This window comes from Pelobates fuscus, chromosome 8, assembly GCF_036172605.1.
Source record: "Pelobates fuscus isolate aPelFus1 chromosome 8, aPelFus1.pri, whole genome shotgun sequence".
In the NCBI taxonomy this organism is placed as follows: Eukaryota; Metazoa; Chordata; class Amphibia; order Anura; family Pelobatidae; genus Pelobates; species Pelobates fuscus.
In genome coordinates this window covers 153937791-153962513 of record NC_086324.1, presented here as the reverse complement: position 1 = coordinate 153962513, position 24723 = coordinate 153937791, and the positions used below count along the sequence as shown (strand labels likewise).

Below are 24723 nucleotides of genomic sequence, written 5' to 3'. Positions count from 1 at the left end.
AATGGTTGAGCAGACCTGCCATTTGTCTGATGAAATTACAATATTTGCCAACCAGAATACTATCAGCCAGATTATTAATAATTGCATGTAGCTGTAAGTACAGAATTATACAGTAGTATACTACAGGTACAAATAGTAACATTGTTACAGTAAATTAATAATGTAGTAAACTAAGATGAAGGAAATCTAGTGGAATAGCTTCTGATTCTCAGTCTGTACCTTTAAAGGGACACTATAGTCACCCAGACCACTTCAGCTCAATGAAGTGGTCTGGGTGTCAGGTCCCTCTAGGGTTAACCCTGCCTGTTGTAAACATAGCAGTTTCTGAGAAACTGCTATGTTTACATCTGGGGTTAAGCCAGCCTCTAGTGGCTGTCTTCCGAACAGCCACTAGAGGCGCATCGGCAAAGATTGAGGCATATTATGCTTCAATCATGCAGAGCGTCCATAGGAAAGCATTGAAAAATGCTTTCCAACGGACACTTTGAACGCGCGCGGCAGTTCCGCGCATGCGCATTCGGCGCCGGTGACGTCAGACAAGGATGCTGACATCGGCGGGGGAGGAGAGGTAAGGGAGCCCGGCGGGGGAAAAGGGTGAGTAGCTGAAGGGGTTTTAAGGGGTTTTAACCCCTTCAGTGCCCCCACCCTCAGGGTACTATAGTGTCAGGAAAACCAAGCGGTTTTCCTGACACTATAGTGTCCCTTTAAACTGCAGTCCTCAAATTAAATACATTGTTACCATTTATACCGTAGTTTGCCACTGTAATTCTCTGTGCATGCAGTTTGTATCATTTAATGTTTCTAACCAATATTACATGTACACAGTTATTAATATTCTGGTTGATAGAATTTAGTACAACACATGGCTACTACCTTGTCTCCGCCTCCTGACCCAAGCAAACATACACTGACTCAAGCAGACACAGACACTGATTCAAACACACACAAACACACTGACCAAAGCAGACACACAGACACACACACTGATCCAGACACACGCACACACTGATGCAGACACACACACCGATCCATGCACACACACTGACTCAAGTAGACACACACACACTGACTCAAGTAGACACACACACACTGACTCAAGCAGACACACACACACTGACCCAAGCACACACACACACTGACCTAAGCACACACACTGATCAAAGCAGACACACACACACTCACTAACTCAAGCAGACACACACATACTGACTGAAGCAGGCTAACACACTCTTTAAAACACACACACTATTAAGTTCCCCTCTTGCCTTAATTTCACATTGTCTCTCCGTAGGTCACAGGCTTTTGGATTGCGCCTGGCTGACTTGAGACTCTCTCAGTCCCACCCTCGCTATCCTCCCGCCCACTTGACCCTGAGTACAAGGAAAGGGGTGGAAGCGATCGCAATATGTACCCGTGCGCTGCCGGCATATTAGGATGGGTTGGGGGGGCGGCTCTCTGTCATTTTTGCGTGTGATGGTTGATGGCACCAGGCACTAGTCTGCAGCTATGTAAGTGCTCCCTAGCGCCCGGTGCCATCAACCAGCGGCACACAATATACATAATAAAAGTAAAGCTGCTGCCGGTGCTTCCCTTAAGCAGCAGCCTATGCGGCTGCCTAATCAGCCTAAAGAAGGAGCCGGCCCTGCACTCGCAGAAACTACAACAATAGTAAAGCTCTGAATTTTTCCTCAGAACTGCCCACCCAGGTTCCCCCTAAATATATAGCATGCTCCTACAGCTGTTAGAGATTCTCATTCAATTTCCTCTTCGTTCCCTTTATTTTTTACCAATAGCTGCTTCTCTCTGTTAACTCTTTTAGCCATCACCTCCAAATTTCCCCTACTACATCTTTCCCCTGCTCCGTCTCAAATCCCCACTGTATCCATTAGATTGTAAGTTCACGGGCTATCTAGATGTTAAATGGCTAGATCTCAGCTTACGGGCATTTTGTATTTGTCTGTGTATATTGTACGTCCTCCACTAATTGTACAGCGCTACAGAATCTGTTGGCGCTTTTTAAATACCATTAATTAATAAATCTCTCTATGTTTAGTTAGGCCTTTTTGTCTTTCTTTATCTATATCTGATTGTGTCTATCTATATATCTATACTGGTCTTTCTGTCTTTATATATCTATGTCTTTCTAACTCTATATCTATCTATATTGGTAGTTCTGTCTTTATATATCTATATCTGTCTGTATCTATCTCTATCTATCTATACATACATTCTATCTATCTGTCTGTCTGTCTCTCTATCTATCTATCTATCTATCTATCTGTGTGTCTGTCTTTCTATCTACCTATCTATCTATCTATCTATCTATCTACCTATCTATCTATCTATCTATCTGTGTGTCTGTCTTTCTATCTACCTATCTTTCTATCTATCTATCTATCTGCGTGTCTGTCTTTCTATCTACCTATCTACCTATCTACCTATCTATCTATCTGTGTGTCTGTCTTTCTATCTACCTATCTATCTATCTATCCATCTATCTATCCGTCTATCTATCTGTCTTTCTATCTATCTATCTATCTATCTATCTATCTGTCTTTCTATCTATCTATCTATCTATCTGTGTGTCTGTCTTTCTATCTACCTATCTATCTATCTGTGTGTCTGTCTTTCTATCTATCTATCTATCTATACAGGGCCAGACTGGGAAAAAAATTCAGCCCGGGCATTTTTCAATCACAGCGGCCTCCTGGGAAGTGGGCGGGGCCAGGGAGGGTGTGTTTTGTCATCACTAATGACAAGCACGCCCCCTCTCAAAGTGAGCATGTTGGTTCAATGTGCAGAGCCGCGCTGAAGAGCTCTAGCATGAGAAAAAGGCCCTGAATTTGTTCTGCGCAGTACAAGCAAATTTAATAACATGCTTGCGCTGTGTTTGCTTTTAAAGTGTCTCTGGTGTCTCCACAAGTGGGATATTAGAGGACAAAAGGGCCAGGAAAGTGTATGGTGGATGTGTTTGGAGCCTGCTTGTGGGATTGCGTGTGTGTAGAGTTTGGTGTGGTAGTATGTAAATAGGTCAATTTCATTTGTGTTTGTGGTGTAATATGTGTGGCTAGGGGCTGTAGAGAGTGTTTGTATAGGGGGCATAGTGTTATAGGGGATGTAGCGAGTGTGTGCATACGGGCTGTAGAGAGTGTGTGTGTATAGGTGACGTAGTGTGTGTAGGGGTTGTAGAGAGTGTGTATTTAGAGAATGTTATATCCCCCCTCCCTTCTTACCTTTAGCCTGGGGGGTAAGTGGGAGCCATGCTGCCATGGAGGTGGGGACCGTGCTGCCTGGTGGTCTTAGTGGTGAGTGAACTCTAGCCTGCAGGGCTAGAGTTCACTCTCGCAAGATCTGAGCGTTGCCGTGGTAACCGCGGCAATGCTCTGACCTCGCGAGAGGAACCCGGGGAAGCTGCTGGCTAGAGCTCCCCGCGTCCTCTCCTGCCTCACTCCCTCTTTCTCCAGCTGCATATCAGTGCCTGTGGGCCGGTGAGGGAGATCTTTGATCTCCCCACCGGCCCATGAAGGCACACAGCAGGGCCAGCGCTCGGATAGCGTTGGCTCTGCATGGGTCGACAGGGGAGATCATGTGATCTACCCTGCTGGCCTCGTTCCATGGCCATCGCGTCCCACTGGGCATTTGCCCGATATGCCCGATGGCCAGTCCGTGCCTGTATCTATCTATCTATCTATAGCTGTCTGTCTATCTATGTCTGTCTATCTATCTGGGCCTGTCAGTCACTATCTCTGTATCACTGTTAACGCTTTCAAGCACGCTCATTTTAACACAAGATGAAAAGATTTAATGATTATGTATGGAGTTATTCCTCATATGTTTAACTCTTTGTTAACCTTTGTCTTCCCTACACCAGATTCTCACCCAGGAAGATTGGAATATGGTCCTGTATAATGGCATGGCTTCTACGTCATCATGGGCGGCGCTTTACTTTGTGGCCTTGATGACGTTTGGGAATTACGTCCTGTTTAACCTATTAGTAGCCATTTTGGTGGAAGGTTTTCAAGCAGAGGTAAAGTGCCTCCATCTCTTCTAACACCCAAAGCTGTCCATTGCAAGGCTTAGTTAGCGATTACCTTTGAAATGCGGAACAGTGCTGTAAACATTTTGCAATTTCCACACCTAATAGTAGCTTCACACATACGGACGGCCTTTAGAAAATTAAGGCTAGTAGAAGCAGTTATTGGATCTACTTGATATCTGGTGTTAATATGTAAAGTAAGCCAATGTGAGATTCTGTGTGCGTCCAGTGCTGTTGGTTTCAGTGATTCCCTGTGCCCTCACTGCTGCATACATGACGATTTACAAAAAATATATATAATTTGTACATGTAGAACTTTGCCAGGAGTTGAAGAGAGTTGCAGGATGACATAACAGACAGGTCCTAACTACGCCTGTTTACTTGCTTATTAGGGATGCAATTTGATCATCGTCAAACATTGGCAATTATTTCTAAGCCTAACCCTAAGCCTACCTCTAACCCTTACACCAACCCTACACCTAACCCTAACATCAATCTTACCTCTAACCCTGACACCAATCATAACCCTACCCCTAACACAAGCCATTATCACAGCAGCAACCTCTGTACCCTAACATTAAACCCTACCAGAAACACTTACCCTAGCCATAATCCTAACTCTAACTGTAGCTCACAAGGAGAGATGCACACAGCACATTTGTTAGGCTGTGGTCACTGACTGAACCCTTAGTTGACAGAGGGGAGCCTCAAGTATTGAATGGTACCTGGGGTCCCGGTTACCAGCAGGGACCTAGCCCTGTTGGTATGTTAAAGGCATGACGGTCTATGCCATCAATGGGTGTTAATGTTAAGAAGTTTGTGTAGCTGTCACTCCAAGTGAGCCCCCATTACTGTGCCCACTCGTGAATTCACACATGTCATGGTCACAGTGAAAAACTAAGACCTTGGTCAGTGCAGCCAGAGAACATAATGCAGTCCTTAGTACAGAACAGTGTTTTGTAACCCCTCAATTTAGACACAAAATCGGGTCCCCGTGCCATTTAAATGTGCCCCCAGTGGTAGTAACAGGGGTATTACAAGGAGGTAACTGCATATCTCAGTGGTAATCATAGAAAAGCTGTCTTTGTAAATGCAACGGAGACAACTTTGATATTGAGAGGAGTCAAATGATATTGTCTTGCAGAAGTTATTTAATTAAATGTACAATATGGCACATTTTAGTCTCCATATATATATCTATATCTATATATAATATGATCAGTATTTAGACAAATACAGTATGTGTCCTTTTCACTGTAAAGACTGAGAGAACAGTCAGAGGTTATCCTGATTGCCGATGTCTATAAAAACTGCACTATTCAGAGTTGCGGTGACAAGATAAAATATTGTTAAATAAAGTCATGATAGATTTCCGTCCTTCTAATGCAGGAATCTATATTCACATGATATCAGCAGCCAGGCGTCTGGCACAGCAATGTCTGACTGCTCATAAAATTATGGTTTCTCAAATGAAGCATGAAGTGGATAATAAAATTTACCGCACTTCCAGGAAATCGCACCCCCTCCCAAAATGCTGAGTCTCCCCATTTTTTTTTTTGTTCGCTGAGGGATTTGCCAGATAGTGAGATCAGCTATATAATAACCTTCAAAAACGTTAGAGGGGGAAAGGAATTTTTAATGCCTTAAGTATCTCATTACCATCCTTCGACTCTTCACGTAATTAAAGAAAACATATAATTTAGTCTTCAAAGTTATCGTCATTTTTATAAAAAAAAAAGTTTTTACAAGATCATTAGTGAATACAAATTAACAAGAGAAAAATCCTGCTCGGCCCCATTAATTGCAATACACTTCAAGTGATACCAGGCTTCAAATTAGTTTAAATGACTTTAACCTTAATGATATTCTATAGATTTTATAAAGTAATGGGGTGAAGTTTGAAATATGAGTCACTAAATCGGATGTTTCAAGAATCCATTAAGGAACGTCTGATACAATGTTATTTGGTTTTGCTTTTTTTTTTTAAAAGGGCGTTCCAGTCTGTAGTTGACTTGTTCCTTTTTAACTATAGAAGGAATAGCGTGCTGTAGTAGTTATGGTGCCAGAAGTGCTCTGGTACCTCCACAGTGTGCAAATGGTTTGATTTCTTTCTCCAGTTCCTCCAGGCACCGTTGTCTCCTGTCTACACTCAGAAATTCTCTGCCTCAAACTAAGCCTGCTGTGCCGGCCTTAGCTAATTGTCTCAGAGCAGTCAGGTGATGCCCTCATTTAATGAGCTGGTCCTGCACAGTTGGGTTTAGCTCAGGAGAGCTAACGGATGCTTCATGCAGGACGTCCAGCTCTCCTTTCTGGCTCCAGGGGAACAGGGAGTGGTGCCTGGTGAACCCAGGGGAACAAAGGCAAACAGTTTGACTACATACACTGGGGAGGTGCCAGGGCACTCCTGTCACTATAACCACTACAGTGGTTACAGTTCTACCTTTGGAGAACCTGCATTTGATAAAATTCTCTGAGATCCAACTGAGACCAGGAAGTAATTGAAAAGCTTTCATTCAGTGGAGAGTTGAGCATTTCCCGTATATATCTCATCGATATATGGGTTCTGCTCTGGCAACAGTGTAATATATACAAAATACATGTATGAGACAACAGATTTAGCTGGTAGAAACCTCTGTCAGGTTACTAAAAGTTTTATTTATGCCGTTTCATGAATGTAGAGACTATATTTATACCATATAGAAGCCCGCTAGAGGAAGTGGACATTTTCATGGCATCTGTCCATCCTGTGTGTATATTCTATATATTTACATCTATGTCTATGCATATATATATAAGTGAGAGAGGACAATAAGAACTGCAGCAATAGTATGAACTGCCTAAAGCTATTTTTTATAGTGCTTGTCACTGTAACAACTTTATAAACAATTTTGACAAGCGCCATGAACTCAACATTATAATGACATCAATAATAATTCATAATATTATCCACATCAAATGAGTGCAATTCTGACAAATTAGGGTTACAGTTAGAGGTTTTTGCTCCTCATTATGACTCTGATTTATTTAATTTACATTATCTAAATGATCGTGTAGTCATGATATCATCTTCATTTTTATGTCTAAGCTATTAACAGTATTTTGTCTAAATCTTAGTGTAATGGACCAGATATCTACCTATAATATACAGGAGCTTATTCACTAACAGATAATAGTAGTGGATTGAAACCTAAATTAGGAAATATAGGCTATAATACTTGATTTGGAAAAATTCGCCAACTAGAGTCACAACTAACAGCTTACAAGAGCTGTAGTTCTCTTGTCTGCAGCCTTTGCAAACCCTCCCAATCTAATCCCGCCCATACTTTCTGTGATTGTCCAATCACAGACTTCCCAATGCAGCTCAGTGAGAAGTATTTGCAAGGCAGGTGCTCTAGCAATTGCTGCCTTGTGAGTTTAGCTGAGCTTAGCAAACCAGGAAGTAACAGGACGGGCTGTCTGCTTGAATGCCAGGGGGTGTAACAAGGTTAATTTATAAAAGTGCACATTTCTCTTAAAATCTGCACTTTTTATAAAATACAAATAAAACAAAGATAGAGGAGTGCAGATATAAAAATAGTATACTTATTCTGATTGACCAAATGTGAATAAGTATACTATGTTTATATCTGCACTCCTCTATCTCTGTTTTATTTGTATTTGTATTAGTGTTTTTTAAGTGGTTTTTAAACACTGGGGAGTTGAACCTGTACCCCTGATACTACTCTTACACCTTGTGTGATTTGCACTTTATTGTGTAAAATCTGTTTTGTACTTTTTATAAAATGTCAAAAGAGGACACACTCTCTTACAGCCCAAATTAGAAACACAGAAAAATAATTCCACAAAATTTGGCAACCCTGGGAAGACTATGCTAACGAATAAACCCCCGCAAACTAGACAGACACAGAGGTCCCGGAGGGGGCCCCGATCCGCCGTGCGCCCTGACGAACAGCGCCCTCCCACCCCTCCGCCTTGCTCCATCCCACCCCCCACTCTCCCCACCTTCCCTCCTCCAAACAGATGGAACGAGGTAAATGACAGCGAAAAATTGCTCATAAACTCCTCAGAGCCATATGCACGTCCGAAAAACAAAAAACAAAAAAAAGAGAGATTCAGATAGATGGCAGATAAAAGGGTAGTATTACACCGAGACGCTGACATGGCGAATAATATGAGTGAGAAGTACTACGACTACCCCAAAAACCACGACCCTGCTCCAGGATCTAAATACGATAATCCCCAGGGCTGGAAGAAAGAACCCGACAGGGCACCAAAGCCCTCGAGCAGAATAATTTCCTGGATGGGGTGGCACACGGGGCGGGAAGATAATAGACACTAATGTCAGGAACAGACTTACACGACTTTAGCAACCACTAAGGAATGAATCCAATTCAAACGCAGCAACGGACATAAAAGGCAAACAACAGCACAATATAACAAACAGCTCTAAGCAGGAACACTGACCGCTGTGACAAATGTGAGTCTGTTTGGTATCGTCTTGATTTGAAAGATGTAGTTTTGTATTGTTTTGTTATAATTTATATTTTATACGTGGACACGAAATGCCCACCAAAGTTTAAAAAAAAAAAGCGACACTGAGTGGCAAACCAAGAATGGTATATAACCTGTAAAACCACTTATCTTCTGTAACATGCAATGTAACACGTATTCACAACCGGCCCCTGCGTGAGCCAATGTATATTGCAATGCAGCACTCTGTGTCGACACAAAAATGAAGAATTAAAAAAAAAAAAAAAAAAAAAGAGGACACACTCTTCACACATAAAGCATTTCAGCAAGATAAAGTGCTTTAGCTTTTTGTCCCTTTAAGCTTACATTGTGCAGTTTTTTTCCTTCAACTAACCCCGACATAGTGTTTACTAAATAATACCCTCAGTGTTTCTTTCACTTTTGAGGCATTCTGCAGAATCCACCAACGTGATAAATTTCAATTTTAATCTTCAGCCATGTCTGCTGATGTGCCGATACCCCGTTACCCCCATAAATATAGGTTCCTAGGGCCTTGGCAACGTTAGTAACAGACAATTCTGCCTTGCATGTAGTGCTTTCTCCAAATATCCAAAGATGGCAAGGAAAATCCCCTGATTTACGGAGCATCCATAAATCTTTTAATCTGGGACAGACTACACAAGGTATTCCAGGTACGCTTCGAGTTGTATGAAATGGATTTGAGCTGCTCTTATCCAGCTAACACAGATAAAAAAAAAAAGAAAGAAATTGCAAAACTCAAATTCAAACTGCGAAAATTCTTCACGGGTTGTGAGCAAAGCTCAGCAGAACAGATCTAATGCTTCCCACCTCCCCCTAATACCTTGTTTTTATTCCTCTCCAGGGCGATGCAACAAGGTCAGACACTGATGAGGAGAAAGTCTCTGCTAACTTTGAGGAAGACCTGGAGAAGATACGAGATCTACGCACAGCAGGTGCAGTGTGAATCCCTTTACCCTTTAACCCATTGGGGGCTATTTTGATTATGGCTACACCATTTGTTTCACACTCCTCTAATGAACACAATGATAAAAGAAAAATTATCTAAAGAAGCTATGACACTTTCACAATTAAAGAAAATACATTTTACTTAAAATGTTGTCTTCTACTGCTAACCCAAGTATTTTATTTACCTAATTTTTTAAAGTGTATGTGTAAAAATGTCCCTACAAGAGAGCCACTAAAAATGTAACTCTGAACATCATTTTGTACTTTAAATCTCGCCTATTGCGCTAGTGGTACTGATAAATACTATCTCTATTGACAATTGCAAATTCTGAGCCAAAATAGCCAATTCAAATTCTCAGCGCTTTATTATTGTCGGGACTTCAAAAGGAATTTCAAATGTGAAACCCCAAATTTTATTTCACATGGAATTTCTAACAAACCACACAATAAAATCGCAGCAAAATGTTGGGCCAAAATTGAAACATTTAAAAAGAGATCTCCAGCTAACCTCGGGACTTCTGTTGTGGCTGTTTATGCCTAATTGTGGCTATTGATCTTGTGGTTGCCACAGCGGAAGTTGGCTGTAAGGCAAACATCTCATATACACTGTGTGCAGAATTATTAGGCAAATGAGTATTTTGACCACATCATCCTCTTTATGCATGTTGTCTTACTCCAAGCTGTATAGGCTCGAAAGCCTACTACCAATTAAGCATATTAGGTGATGTGCATCTCTGTAATGAGAAGGGGTGTGGTCTAATGACATCAACAGCCTATATCAGGTGTGCATAATTATTAGGCAACTTCCTTTCCTTTGGCAAAATGGGTCAAAAGAAGGACTTGACAGGCTCAGAAAAGTCAAAAATAGTGAGATATCTTGCAGAGGGATGCAGCACTCTTAAAATTGCAAAGCTTCTGAAGCGTGATCATCGAACAATCAAGCGTTTCATTCAAAATAGTCAACAGGGTCACAAGAAGCGTGTGGAAAAACCAAGGCGCAAAATAACTGCCCATGAACTGAGAAAAGTCAAGCGTGCAGCTGCCAAGATGCCACTTGCCACCAGTTTGGCCATATTTCAGAGCTGCAACATCACTGGAGTGCCCAAAAGCACAAGGTGTGCAATACTCAGAGACATGGCCAAGGTAAGAAAGGCTGAAAGACGACCACCACTGAACAAGACACACAAGCTGAAACGTCAAGACTGGGCCAAGAAATATCTCAAGACTGATTTTTCTAAGGTTTTATGGACTGATGAAATGAGAGTGAGTCTTGATGGGCCAGATGGATGGATTGGTCAAGGGCAGAGAGCTCCAGTCCGACTCAGACGCCAGCAAGGTGGAGTTGGAGTACTGGTTTGGGCTGGTATCATCAAAGATGAGCTTGTGGGGCCTTTTCGGGTTGAGGATGGAGTCAAGCTCAACTCCCAGTTTCTGGAAGACACCTTCTTCAAGCAGTGGTACAGGAAGAAGTCTGCACCCTTCAAGAAAAACATGATTTTCATGCAGGACAATGCTCCATCACACGCGTCCAAGTACTCCACAGCGTGGCTGGCAAGAAAGGGTATAAAAGAAGAAAATCTAATGACATGGCCTCCTTGTTCACCTGATCTGAACCCCATTGAGAACCTGTGGTCCATCATCAAATGTGAGATTTACAAGGAGGGAAAACAGTACACCTCTCTGAACAGTGTCTGGGAGGCTGTGGTTGCTGCTGCACGCAATGTTGATGGTGAACAGATCAAAACACTGACAGAATCCATGGATGGCAGGCTTTTGAGTGTCCTTGCAAAGAAAGGTGGCTATATTGGTCACTGATTTGTTTTTGTTATGTTTTTGAATGTCAGAAATGTATATTTGTGAATGTTGAGATGTTATATTGGTTTCACTGGTAAAAATAAATAATTGAAATGGGTATATATTTGTTTTTTGTTAAGTTGCCTAATAATTATGCACAGTAATAGTCACCTGCACACACAGATATCCCCCTAAAATAGCTAAAACTAAAAACGAACTAAAAACTACTTCCAAAAATATTCAGCTTTGATATTAATAAGTTTTTTGGGTTCATTGAGAACATGGTTGTTGTTCAATAATAAAATTAATCCTCAAAAATACAACTTGCCTAATAATTCTGCACTCCCTGTATTTATTTTGAGAGAGAGAGAGAGATTATAAAATGAACTATCTTGTTCATAGTGGTTATGAGAAATATGGTTTCTAGAATTCTCCCAGAATGCTTTGCTAAATATGCAGATTAGCACAGACAAGCATGACTTCATCATGCATTTCCTGCAGCCACAATAGGCAGTCGAGCACTGTTTTAAGCACAGCTTTTTAAATCAAAGCATGGGGCTAGTGTTCAATAAGGCCAAAGTCCAAAAACAAACTTTGTTCATTTGGGACTCATCAGCTAGGTGTTAAAGAAAGTTATGGTAAGTACAAAGTATGATTAAACCCCCACTGATTGATTTGCACATTAATTATAATTGTGGCTTTTTATTGAAGATACAGTGAAGCAGGTGATTTCTTGGTAATATAGCAAATGGAAAATTTTCTAAATGTTCTGTTCAAGGTTATTTTTGCTCATATTGTTCTCTTAGACCAGGGATGTCCAAAAGGTAGATCCCCAGGTGTTTCAGAACTACAACTCCCATGAGGCTTTGCATGCTTTTACTTATATTTAGAATGACAAAGCTTTATGGAAGTTGTCGTTTTAAAATATTTGGGGGTCTAACTTTTGGACAATGGACCAGGAGGATATATTGGTACTGAGAAGCTTGCCGTGGGTGGTAGACGCTGTAATTAATGTGACGTTTCTTTTCTGTCCAGAGTTGAAGATGTATTCTCTCGCAGTGACACCAAATGGGCATCTTGACCCTCGTTGTTCTTTGCCGCCACCTATTATCATGCGCACGGCTGCCACCCCAATGCCCACGCCTAAATGCTCACCCTGCCTGGACCCTGGACACCCATTCATAGATTCAAGAAGAGAAAGCAGCGTGTCTGTCGATCCATCCATGTGTGATCAGAAGTCTTTGGTGGGTACCTATATTTTCTGTTTCTATGAAAGTATATATTTTTTAATCATTCAATTCGCTTTGAATTTACTTTGAATTCTGGCAATTCACACTTTTTATTAAATAACCCTGTTTTGCTGTCATGTATTTTTCATTATTAAAGAGCAAAGGAATTAACAGGGTTATTTACTAGTGAGAAATGTCTAATATTCAAAGTGAATTTCAAATTTAAGACCAAAGTAGCCAAACTGGAACTATAGTTGATTTTGAGAATATTTCCAGTTCAGCTACTTTGGCCTTTACTTTTCTCACTTTAGTAAATATGTTTTGGGAATATGATGAACCCAAAACCTAAATAGACTCTTTAAGCACCAAAACAACCTAAATTAATGAAGGCCCCTTAACAGTCCCGATTCCAGCAGGACAGTACCGAATTTGGGATCCTGTCCTGCCATTCCAATTTTGTCCCACAACTAGGAACAACAGGAAACTCTCCTTGAGCAGGACATTGCAAAATGCATCATTAGAATCACTTGCAATGTGAATGGGCACTAGAACCATACAGCGAGGGCTTCAGCAGTTGACTCTGCAAGGCGTTGTAGGTTAGTGGACTCTTCAGGGCTGTACCCTGTCGCTTTACCACATAGCCCCTCCTCTTTTCCAGGCAGGACCTGCCCCTTTCCAAGTGCCTTTCCATTGTGGGCATCATCGGAGACATGAGTTGGATCATTGGTGGTGCCCATTCCTGTTCTCATACCTCCCAGTGTTGGGAGGAATGTTTATTAAGTGTTTTTGGTGATCAATTCTCTGCCATTTAGAAGATAAATCACTTTATAAAGCCCTAGTCACATCTCCCTGCATGTGACGTGCCCAGCCTTCCTAAACACTTCCTGAAAGGTAACCTAGATATTCTACATCCCCTTATTGTAAAGTCTGTTTACATTAGAATATCTTGTCTCCTACTCTGCAGGAGCCTCTTGTGTGTGATTAAAGTTCAAGTATCAGAGCAGGAAATAAAAACTTCTAAAGTAAACACACTGTGCTGTAAAATCTGATTGAAAATTAAATATTTGAGACTGGGGCTTCATAAAAAGAAACAAAAGTGATTTAACTCCTTAATGGCAAATAATTGAGCAGCGAGACTGCAGTTGCTCGAACTATACACTTAAGTTGTTTCATTGCTTAGAGTAATCCAATAGAATCTTAGGTGACCTTTAAAACCAAATATTGCTAAAAGATGTAAAAAAAAATGCTGTGTTCATGGCAATTTACCTTGCTCAAATTAGTTTATTTCTAAAGATCAATACAAGGTTTATCAGCAGTATTTTAGTACAGACGTAAACTTTCTATTTGCTTCTAGAACAGGGTGAAATTAAACTGAACACATTTGCGAATGCAGTTAATATGTAGTAGGTAATGTGTTTTTTTTTTGTTTGTTTGTTTTCAAGCAAATAACTTAAAGAGCCAGTAAAGGTTAAAATAATGAGGTTATTATCTTATCAAATTGTAGTGAGTTGCAAATGGATTTGCAGAGTTTATGTCAAATCCTCCAACTCAGCTAAAAGTCACATGATCATTATTTCAGGCTAAATTAGGATCAATCCAATGTTTAGCATATCAAATAAACATTTAAATTTAAAAAAAAATCAATATTTATTTTTAAACAGCACACAGAGGTTTTTGTATTTTTTCTACAAAAGTGCATGATGGGTTTAACTCTGACCAGCTAACAGGTGATCAGGTGAGATATATGCTTGTGTTAATCTTAGTGTTTATATGGCAAATTTTGTCAAAATCTCCCTTATCAGTTTATACTAAAACTGAGCAGTTACTGAACATGGCCCACTTGATCCTAAAATATGTTATTTTTTTTTTATAAAAATGTAATTTAAGAATAGTTTATTGCTTATATGAAAATATGCGTATATTTTTTAAACTTACATGATCATTTTTTGACAGTTATTTTAGAAACTCTTGAACGCCAAAAACATCTAAATTTGTCATTACAGATACCCTTTACGCAGACATGAATCACATTTTTTGCAGAAAGAACTTTGTACTGAGTGTTTACTTTCTTTGTTTGTTGGCTTGCTCTCTCTATCCGTAGGCTAGCCTCCGTAGCTCTCCGTGTGCCCCTTGGGCTACATACAGTAATTGGGGAAGTCGTCGCTCCAGCTGGAATAGTCTTGGCAGAGCCCCAAGCATCAAAAAGAAAAATCAGTCCGGTGAAAGGGAGTCCCTGCTGTCCGGCGAGGGGAAGGGAAGCACGGATGATGACTCTGATGACTGCAAGTCCAGCTCAATGGGTAGAGGATCCCTACATCGGCGGGCAGGTTCTCTGGATACTCGCGGCTCTTTGGACATCCCTGAGCTTCTCCAGGTGCCAACGTTACGCCACTCCCTTAGCGTCAGTCCTCTAGCCATGGTTCCTTCAGAGTTTCAAGACTGCAATGGCAAAATGCTTCACGTGCCTAGCGAGCTGTTTGTCCGAGTAGAGAAGCACAAGGAGGAGCCTCCCCTGGACTATGAGGACGACCTAGAAGATGTGAGTCAGTTTCCCGTTGCGTTTGGGTGAGAACGATGGAGGGACATTTGGAGACAATATCCCACTGTCATGTAATGCCTTGCTCCTCTGTCTAAAGTATTCTTCCTTGTCTAGATAGTTGACCATTGCACACTAAAACAGGTGACTCCACTAGAGCATCTTCTAGTAGCTGTCAAATTTTAGTGCCTCACTACATCACCAGATGGCCAGAAAAGTTGTGGCAGACCCTTACTGTCAATTCAGCACAGAGAAGCAAGTTGTCAGACAACAGAACAGAAGCTATTAAAAAATTAAACAAACCGTAAAAAAAATTCTCAGTAGAAAATAAAATAAAAAATAAAAAAACAGCTTCCCAGGGATTTTTATCTTGTGGTGGAAATTTATATGACAAATAATTTTTTTGTGTTCTACCTATAAGGTAAAAATAAAACATTTCCCATAGAAAACAAATGTGTAAAGTGTCAAAAACAGTATAAAAATATTTGTAGATAAAACTAAAAAACTGGCTTAACCAAATCCACCCCGCAGACAGAAGGATAAAAACTAGGAGCGTGGCATTAATTATGCATGAGTCATTTTGAAAAGCGCACCCCCTTTACTTGATGGTGATATCGTTCCATTACATGTTTTTCATTGGTTAAGGAAGGGTCTATAGAATATTTACCTGTGATATTGCAGGGGGTGTAAAACATCTTACCTCCTGCTGGGACTCTTGTAGAAGTAATGCCTGACCTTTACTTTAATAACCTGTTTTTTAACCAAATTTCCCATGACGCTCAGCTATTCACACGTATCAATAGCGTCCGATAGCTGGAGCAGTGCTTCAAGGCATAGACTGCTGACCTTTATGTTCACACTTTAGCTTAATGAGGCAGTTTTGGTGTTTTGGTGTAGATATCATGCCCCTGCAGTCTTATTGCTCAATTATCTGCCATCCAGGAGATAAATCACTTTGTTTATACAGCCCTAGTCACACCTCTTTGCATGTGACTTGCCCAGCTTTCCTAAACCCTTCCTGAGAAGGAACCTAGATAGTTTATGCTCCTTTATTGCACAGTCTGTTTAATTTAGAATGTCTTATCTCGTCTTCTGTTTTTTTTTTTTTTGTAATTCTTTATTGAAATAAGGATATCAATTGGGTACAACTGGTAGTGATACAATTACAGTTATAGATTCAAATTTACCATGAGCAGACATACAATGTATCTGAGCCATAAATGCGTGGATAACCACAGTTACAGTTTAATTTTCAACTTGTGCGCTTGTTTTTTTTTTTTTTTTCCCTTGCACCTCGTGTTTTCTCATTTATACATACATGAAGAAGAATTTGTGGGTGATTGTATCACAATGAATGGCATTGCCAAATGTTTAGAGGTAAGGGTGTAGCACATGGTCGGCAGTGAATATTAAACTGATCGTACCTGCTAGTGCAATTAAGAATAATTCCATAATGCAAATGTAGGACATAGCATAGGGGGGGGGGGGGGTCCACTAGGTGTTCTATAGTCAACAATTGGAGTGGACCAGGTATCTGAGACAATTAGCCAGGTATTACTCACTAGGTTCGAGCTATAGTAATTGAGTTCATGAGACTGGCCTTATCCTGGGTCTCGCATATCTCAGCCAAACCGCCCTCCATAGGAGCAGCAGTTATCGTTACCCCTAGCCTAACGGAGGGAAGCGGGAATATCCCTTCTGTCTTAAGTCAGTGACCGGGTCTGGTCCGCTTGTTTGTGCCCTCACCAGAAGTGTTTCTGTCTTGGGTCTGTCGGTGCTCGAATATGGAGGGTCGTGGGTTGTGGATGCAATCAGTCGTATTGTGAGATATAAATTCGTCGGAGTATCAGTCCACTGTGCCCTAGTCCCCCTAGCCTGAGGTCCTGTATGGAATAATGGGGTATAGAATGTGTTAATGAAGTGAACAATACCTTCCCATCTACTGCTTAATTGTGTCATGAGTAATATGAAGGTCGTGATGGAGAAAGCCATGTAAATTTCGCCATGGTGCAGGTAGTTCAAGAGTATAAGCTGTAGTGCATGCGCTTGGGTCATTTGGTGGGGAAGGGGGGTGGAGGGGAGGGGGGGGGGGAGGGGAGGGGGGGGGAAGGGGGAGAAGGGGAGGGGGTGGGCGGGGTTAAAGGGGTGTAGGGGCCGTGGCCAGACAAGGTAGTACTATAAGTCACTGTATGTAGTGTAGCGGTCAGTGTGCATCTTAAGTTTTTAGAGATGAGGTGTTGGAGGTGATTAACAGTGGCCCAAGGCCTCGTGTGCTGTGAGGTAGGGATTGGTAGTGTATAACGTCGTGCAGGTGTTCCACCACCGTCCCTTCTGCTCCTGTCCACCCCAAGTCTGGTACCTCGCAGGTGAGTCATGCGAAGTAGGGGTTGGAAGAAGGGTAAAACGAGAAGGCAGGATAGGAGGGGGGGGGGGGGGTATGGTTGGTCACGGTCCATTATGTGGGACCCATCTCCGTAGACATGCCCTCCGATGCCCCGGCACTACCAGTGTCTCGGCGGCAACGCGATATATATTGGAACCACGGGAACCACATCTCTGCGTGTTTAGTACCACGGTCCATCAGGGAGGCGTGTGCCGCTTCAGCTGTCTGTATGTCCTCAACTCGTTGTATCCAGTCCTCCTTAGTGGGTATTCTGGTTGTTTTCCAGTGAACCGGTATGGAAGCTTTAGCTGCGTTCAGGAGGTGCCTGAGTATCGACTTCCTATATGCCGGGATTGGCTGCGTCGAGATATGGAGTAGCGCTAGGCCTGCGTTCCAGTCTGTGATGTCTCCCAGGATAGATGTTATCTCATCTTTTATCATTACCCAATATGTGGAGATGTCTCCGCACGACCACCAAATGTGGGCCATAGTGCCCCTGTCCGAATTGCATCGCCAGCAATTAGGAGAGATGGATGGGAAGATCTGGTGTAGTCTTGCCGGTGTTCTGTACCATGATGAGATCAACTTATAATTTACCTCTTGGTAATGTGAGCTCATGGAGCTCTTCTGTTGCCAGATGAGTGCCTTATCCCATTGAGAGGTTGAGAAATCTCGTCTTCTGTTAATAGCCTACTAGAGCCTACATGAGCCTGCTGTGTGTGTGATTAAAGTTCACTTTTTCTATTTCGCATCTTTCAATGCAATGTGTACATTGCCTGTGCCAGGACTGTACTTGATTGTGTTGCCAATTGCTAAATTTTTAACATACATTTGAAAGAAAACAGCATTATATATGAAGAGGTTAGCGGGGCGATATAGGATATTTTCAATGTTTCATTGAATATTATCATTTCTACAGTAATCACGGCTTCATGTTAATGCAGATTTGAGGTTCAAGAGTTTTCAGCTGATTTTAGACAGTCTGTTTTAAAGAGCTTGCAATCTATTGTATTGATTGTACGGATGCTCTAGATGAAGGGCCATACTAAGAATTATTCTCAATATTAGTCTTGCAATGGAAAATACTCATCTACGGATACATGCTGTTTCCGGAGGCATGTAGGGGACATTGCATTGAAATATACATTATCTAAACATTATCTGTTACATCATGCTACTATTATCCCCATAACTTCCTCGCTAATGATCCCCAGAGGAATCAGAATAGGTAGCGCAATGTACAGCTATTGCCTAATTCATTCTATAGTGTACTTAAAATGCCAGTATCCCAGCAACTAATTACAGGAAGCACTGAGCAATTAAGTTTAATATGCAGTTATATGGCAATTAACCAGTTTATCACAATATCATTATAATAAGGATTATTGTGAATGCAGATTATATTTTAGTTTAACCTTGTTTTATATGTCTTTGTAATTGGTAAGGCTGGGAGAGTTAAAAAATATATAAATAAAAGCTTGTTCCTTGGTTTGGTTGGTTTGTCCTGAAATAATGCACAGATGAAAAGGTTAATGACAGATTCTCTTTATTAAATCAATCCGATGATTTTTCTTTCATTTTATTCTTTCATTCTTTAGATAAAAAGTCAATTTTTTTTCATAAATTAAGATAAAATCTAGGTTCCTATCACCTATTGTTACTCTTTTTTTTTATAATTTTTTTTTTTAAGCCCTTAAGGACCAAACTTCTGGAATAAAAGGGAATCATGACATGTCCCACATGTCATGTGTCCTAAAGGGGTCAAATACGTATTTGTAATTTTGGCAAAACATTTTTGGCTTACAGAGTTGAAGAAGGTCCTGCTCATGTAATGTCCCCTTTGCATTGTATGGATTTAGGGCACATCCCTTATTTCTCTAGTGTTTCATTTCTCCAGGATCTATGGTATTTCATTTCACCAAGTTCTATAGTGTTCCGTTTTTCAGTTCCATAACGTCCATTTCTCTCAGTTCTCAAATGTCCACCTTTTCTGACTCCTCTAGTATTCTATTTAATGATGTTCTCTAGTATTCCATTTTTCCGAGTCCTGTAGTGTTCCAGTTCTCTGAGTTCGCTAGCATTCAATGTTTCCAACAAGTTATTTTGTGTTTCATTATCCTGAGTTCTATAGTATCCCACGTTTCCAAGTTCTCATGTTCTTCTTCAAAGGTTTTTAGCCTTCCATTTCCCCAAGTTCTGTAGTGTTCCATTTCTCCATGTTCTCAGGTTTTCAGTTTCTCTGGTGTTCTATTTCTCCCAGTTTTTAGTTTTCCATTTTTCAGACTACTTTAGTGTTCCAGTTCAATAAGATCTCTAGATGTCCGTTTATCCAAGTTCTCTAACCCTTCTTTCTCCAACTTTTCTTCTATGTTCTATTTCACCACATTCTGTCGTGTTCTATCTCTCTAATTTTTTTTAGTGTGCAACTTCTTCAATTTCTCCAGTGTTCTATTTATCCCAGTTCTCTAGTGTGTAATTTTTTTCAGACTTCCCTGTCACATTTTTCAGATTCCTCTAGTGCAGTGGTCCCCAACCTAGCCCTGATGGACCACCAACAGTCCAGGTTTTGTCAGTATCTCCATTTGAATAAAAAAGGGAAATACATAAATTTTGGACTTTTGGTGGTCCATGAGGACTGGGTTGGGGACCACTTCTCTAGTGTACCAGTATTCTGAGTTTTCTAAAATTATTTTTTTCCATGTCCTCTAACTTATCTCCAACTTTTCTTGTGGTCTACCAGACAGCCACTAGAGGGACTTCAGGGTGGTTAGGCGACTTTTTGATGCTGACTTTATACGCTATGCATGAGGACATCCAGCGTCACCCAAAACCCCATAAGAAAGCATTATAAAATGCATGCGCATTAGGTCCACCTACCGGCTGCTGTTGGCAAGGGAGGATTGAAGGCAGAGCCTGAACCAGCGCCGAGGAACATCGGCCCTGGAATCGGGTAAGTGGCATAAGGGGTATTTAACCCCTTCTGCACCATATAGACACGAGGGAGCCCTATAGGGAACTTTGTTTTCCTGGCACTATAGTTTTGGTTTAAAGGGACACGCTATGCATGAGGACCTCAAGCGTTGCCGGAATCCCCATAGAAAAGCATTGAATAATGCTTTCCTATGGGGAGGTCTCCCCCGCCAGCAGACGTCGGCGGGGAGGGAGAGTGGGCGGATGCCTGACCCAGCGCCGAGGGACATCGGTGCTGGATTCAAGTAAGTGTCTGAAGGGGTTTTAACCCCTTCAGCGAAGTGGCATGGGGGGAAGGAGGGAGGGGGGCACTCCAGGATTCTCTAGTGCCAGGAAAACGGATTTGTTTTCCTGACACTAGAGAATCCCTTTAACCCCTTAAGGACCATACTTCTGGAATAAAATTGAATCATGACATGTCACACAAGGTAGTATTTTGGGAAATTTCATTACACAAAATATAAGCCATTTGACCTATTTTTTTTTTTTTTTTTAAACTAACCATTTATCCTGTATTGTACAGACATCTGAAGACCAGGGATATATCATTTCATTTCAAATAATTTTTACCCTAACCCCAATATAAAAAAAAAAAAAAAAACCTTATATAAATAAAGAAAATAATCTGTAAAAATTACTTTTCACTTATAAGTTTCACTGATCAGTTTATACACTAGACTGCTTTAAATTCATATGTTGGCTTTGTGGCAAGTTTTCTTGACCTCTTTTCTGGGGAAGTTAATATGGTTTTATAAAAAATATTCATGTGCATATATTAGAATGTGTGAGGGTTTTCCGAAAATGTTTATAGATTTACCGGTATGTATTTGTTTGCAGTTCTGCCAGTTGTAGCATAGATTAGGCTGCAGTGCCCGCACGCTGGCTGTGCATCATGAGATTCATAGTCCACAGACATCTGCCACAGTTAGCTGTCATTGGTTTACCTAATTACTTATGCTCTACATACCAAACGCTACATTCTGTTCAGGTGAAATTTTCCCTTCAAGGCTCTAGTCCATGTTTTATTTGTTTTATATATTTTTTTTTCTGCGTGTGCTGCAGCTCACTGATCAATGCCGTGTGTAATTACATTCGCCGCCATTCAACTTTGAAAAATAAGCCGCAGCATCAAATCAGTTTTCACTTTTTTAAGCTTTAACCCTTTGATCGCTCTGGAGATTTATTCATTAATCGCCGAAATGCAATAAATTGGAAACCAAATTTCTAAATTTGGGCATAAAATTGTAGCTGAGTTGTAGCTGAGTTTTTTTTTTTTTTTTAAATCAGCTTTTTTAGCCTGTATTTTGCATCTGGTTTTCAATGTATTACAGTTCAGTGTTTGTACTTTTTTTTGTTTAAATTAACATAAAAGATTACATTTAAAAGGGACGATAAAGGGTACTAGAAACAAGCCCAAAGCCCTCATATATCCAAACTTGTAGAGCTGCCAAAACACGTACTGTTTAGGATCCATACCTGTCAAGTGTCTCTATTTAGGAGGGTCAGTCCCTATTTTGGGCAAAAATCCCTCAGTCTCTTTTTTTAATCCTAATATTCCTCTTTTCTAAGAGCTCCATATACCTGGTGTGTGTGAGTGTATAACAGAGCTCCACAGCAATAATACTCACAGTAATGTGTCTCTAAACGGCAATAAATGTGTTTGGGAATCTGTCTGTGTTCCTGTTATAAACTGCATTTTAGTTGCATAAATTATTATTAGTAAGTCCCCTAAAAGCTTTCATAACAGCCCCGTCTCTGTCCGCACCCCTAAAATTAAAGTCTCTTTATCCATTTGAAATTTTGGGAGGTATGAGAACCCAAATTACTAACATCTTATAATGACATGATCATGGCTGAGCAAGACCTGTTCAAGGCTTTTATGACCATGAAAAAAGTATCCCATTGCATTATTAACACTGTAGGAAGTTTCAGGAACCATAGTGTTATGCAGTTTATGGGGAAAAAAAAAATTAAAAAAGTTTAGACCTCATATCTGGTTTTTTTTTTTGGTTTTTTTTAAGTTAACAGAAATGTGTGCTTTTTGCTTGAAACGAGTGCCAGGAATTATAAATATTTTTGGGTCTTCTGAAACTTCTGAAACGTTTGTTATTTAATTGCTCTTTAGGAAAAAGTTGAGGTTTAACTAGTGGACCCTATCTACTAAGCTGTGAATTGTGTGCTTCTGCTTTTTGCATACAGATACCAGCACACATTTTTGACTCAATTACATTTAATGAGTATTTCCTTTCGTTTTAAGGCACACTGAAAATGCACACCATTGCATGCAATATAAAAACTAGTGAAAAACTATAATGTTTCCACTGGTGTATCACTTCTTATGAATTCCACTTCGATGAAAAGCTTATATCATGTGCAAAATCATGTTCTGAATCTGTTCTGTTTTACCCCAACATTAATTAGATCTCAAGATGTTCTATCCTTAATAGATCCTATAAAATGTTTTTATTGCATAATGTGATTGCTTCGTATTTCTTCAGGCTTGTGAGTATGGAGATTTAAGGCACACCATATTAAAATTGACACAGGCCTGATGTTGACCTGTTATGTCATCCTAAGGCACATTGCTTGTGTGTTTGGAACCGTTAGTTTAAAGTTTAACCATCTCACTTTGTGCTGTCTTTGTTCCGATATCACTCCAGAGTTACTGCTTCCGGATTCGTAAGATTTTGGAGCCTTACAAACCGAAATGGTGCAAGACTCATGAAGACTGGTCTCTTTACATGTTCTCGCCACAAAATCAGTAAGGAACAAGATCAAAACAATTCATTTTTCCAGGTTGTTATATACTTAATATAAAAAAAATAAAAATTGTTTCGAGAGTTGAGTGGCCATTAATTATTGTGTGGCCAAGTGATGAGTTTAGAAAGACTTTTTGCGTAGTTGGCTGATGTAATTCACCAACATTCCACCTGTGTTCCTTCTCAATCTCGGATGCTTAGTAACCTGACTGTAGCTAAAAAGTGGTGGTTTCTAGATAGATCCCAAGAGCCAAATAATCATTAGATGTTTTTGTGTCTTTGGTCAGGTTTCGTATGATGTGCCAGAAGGTCATTGCTCACAAGATGTTTGATCATGTGGTACTTGTTTTCATCTTTCTAAATTGCATCACGATTGCTCTGGAACGACCTGATATTGACCCAAACAGTATGGTAAGGCCTTTGGACGTCATTAGTTTGTATCACGATAGCACAACTGGAAGCGGAATCTATGCGAGAAAGAAAGGCGGATTATTTATTTATTTTTAGCATTCAGCTCTATTTTGAGAGAATTGATTGAGCTATAGAAATCATAAAATAAAGTGCAAGGTAAAACCAGATTATGTAACAGGTGAAAGACAAGATGACAATGACATAAAAAAAAAAATACACAAGGACACACAGGAGTGAGAGGTCCATGAAACAGGGACCAATAAATGTAATGTAAAAAGGTGAAAATATTTTTATTATTTTTATTAAAAAGATGTTTTGTTTGCTGTATGAAGCATTAAAATACGTGTTGTAATAGTTTCCCCTGAGTTTCTGTATAATAATGTTTAAAGGGAAAAGTAACTAATAAAAAATATGGACTGTATCATTTACCCAGGAGTTCATCTTTAAACAATGTTTACAGGGAAAAATAACTGAAGAACTTTGCAAATCAGTTGTGTCAATGGTATTTTGAGATCTTGCAGAGATGACCTTGGAACTCTGGGTTATCTTACTCCTGTTATGATGTGTTTGTTCACGGTTCTAGTAATGTAAAACCGTCTCTGAGAGTTGTTCTAGTTCTCCAGCTATTTTAAGATCATTTTACCTTTTTATATTTGTCCAGGAAAGGATATTCTTGAGTGTTTCGAACCACATTTTTACAGCAATCTTTGTTGTGGAAATGACCATCAAGGTAATACAATCACGATTTATACTTTGACTTCACTTTCATTTTTTTTTAAATCATTGTCACCCCTTTTCATTGCATTGCTCTATCTTTTATCATTCCCCTCTCGAACCCTTATAATTTTACTTCTCTAACTATTATGATTTCAACTCACAACCAAATTATCACCTTTTCCAACCATCATTTCATCTCTGCACCTTATAAATTTTACATGTCACACTGTTAGCATTTTGCCTCTCTGTTACTTGTCTTTTGATCTCTCAACACCATATATTTTGGTACCATTTCACCTCTCCAGCCTTTATTATTTGACCTTTCTACCAGTTGTAATTTCACTTCTTAATTACTTTTAATTTCACCTCTCCACCTCTTACTGTTTCTCCTATCCATTCTTTATCTTTGATTGATAATGAAATGGCCAAAT

General features: G+C 40.2%; 1 protein-coding gene across 3 annotated transcripts in view; it reads left to right on the top strand.

Annotated features, from left to right (window-relative positions):
- CACNA1H (calcium voltage-gated channel subunit alpha1 H) overlaps positions 1–24723 on the top strand; it is a 200608-nt gene that overhangs the window by 119086 nt on the left and 56799 nt on the right. For all 3 annotated transcript variants that reach the window (XM_063430446.1, XM_063430447.1, XM_063430445.1), the window contains exons 12-18: positions 3872–4027; positions 9390–9480; positions 12323–12531; positions 14618–15055; positions 23066–23166; positions 23452–23575; positions 24237–24305. In XM_063430446.1, the coding sequence (XP_063286516.1) occupies positions 3872–4027; positions 9390–9480; positions 12323–12531; positions 14618–15055; positions 23066–23166; positions 23452–23575; positions 24237–24305 (1188 nt within the window). The remainder of the gene's footprint in view (positions 1–3871; positions 4028–9389; positions 9481–12322; positions 12532–14617; positions 15056–23065; positions 23167–23451; positions 23576–24236; positions 24306–24723) is intronic.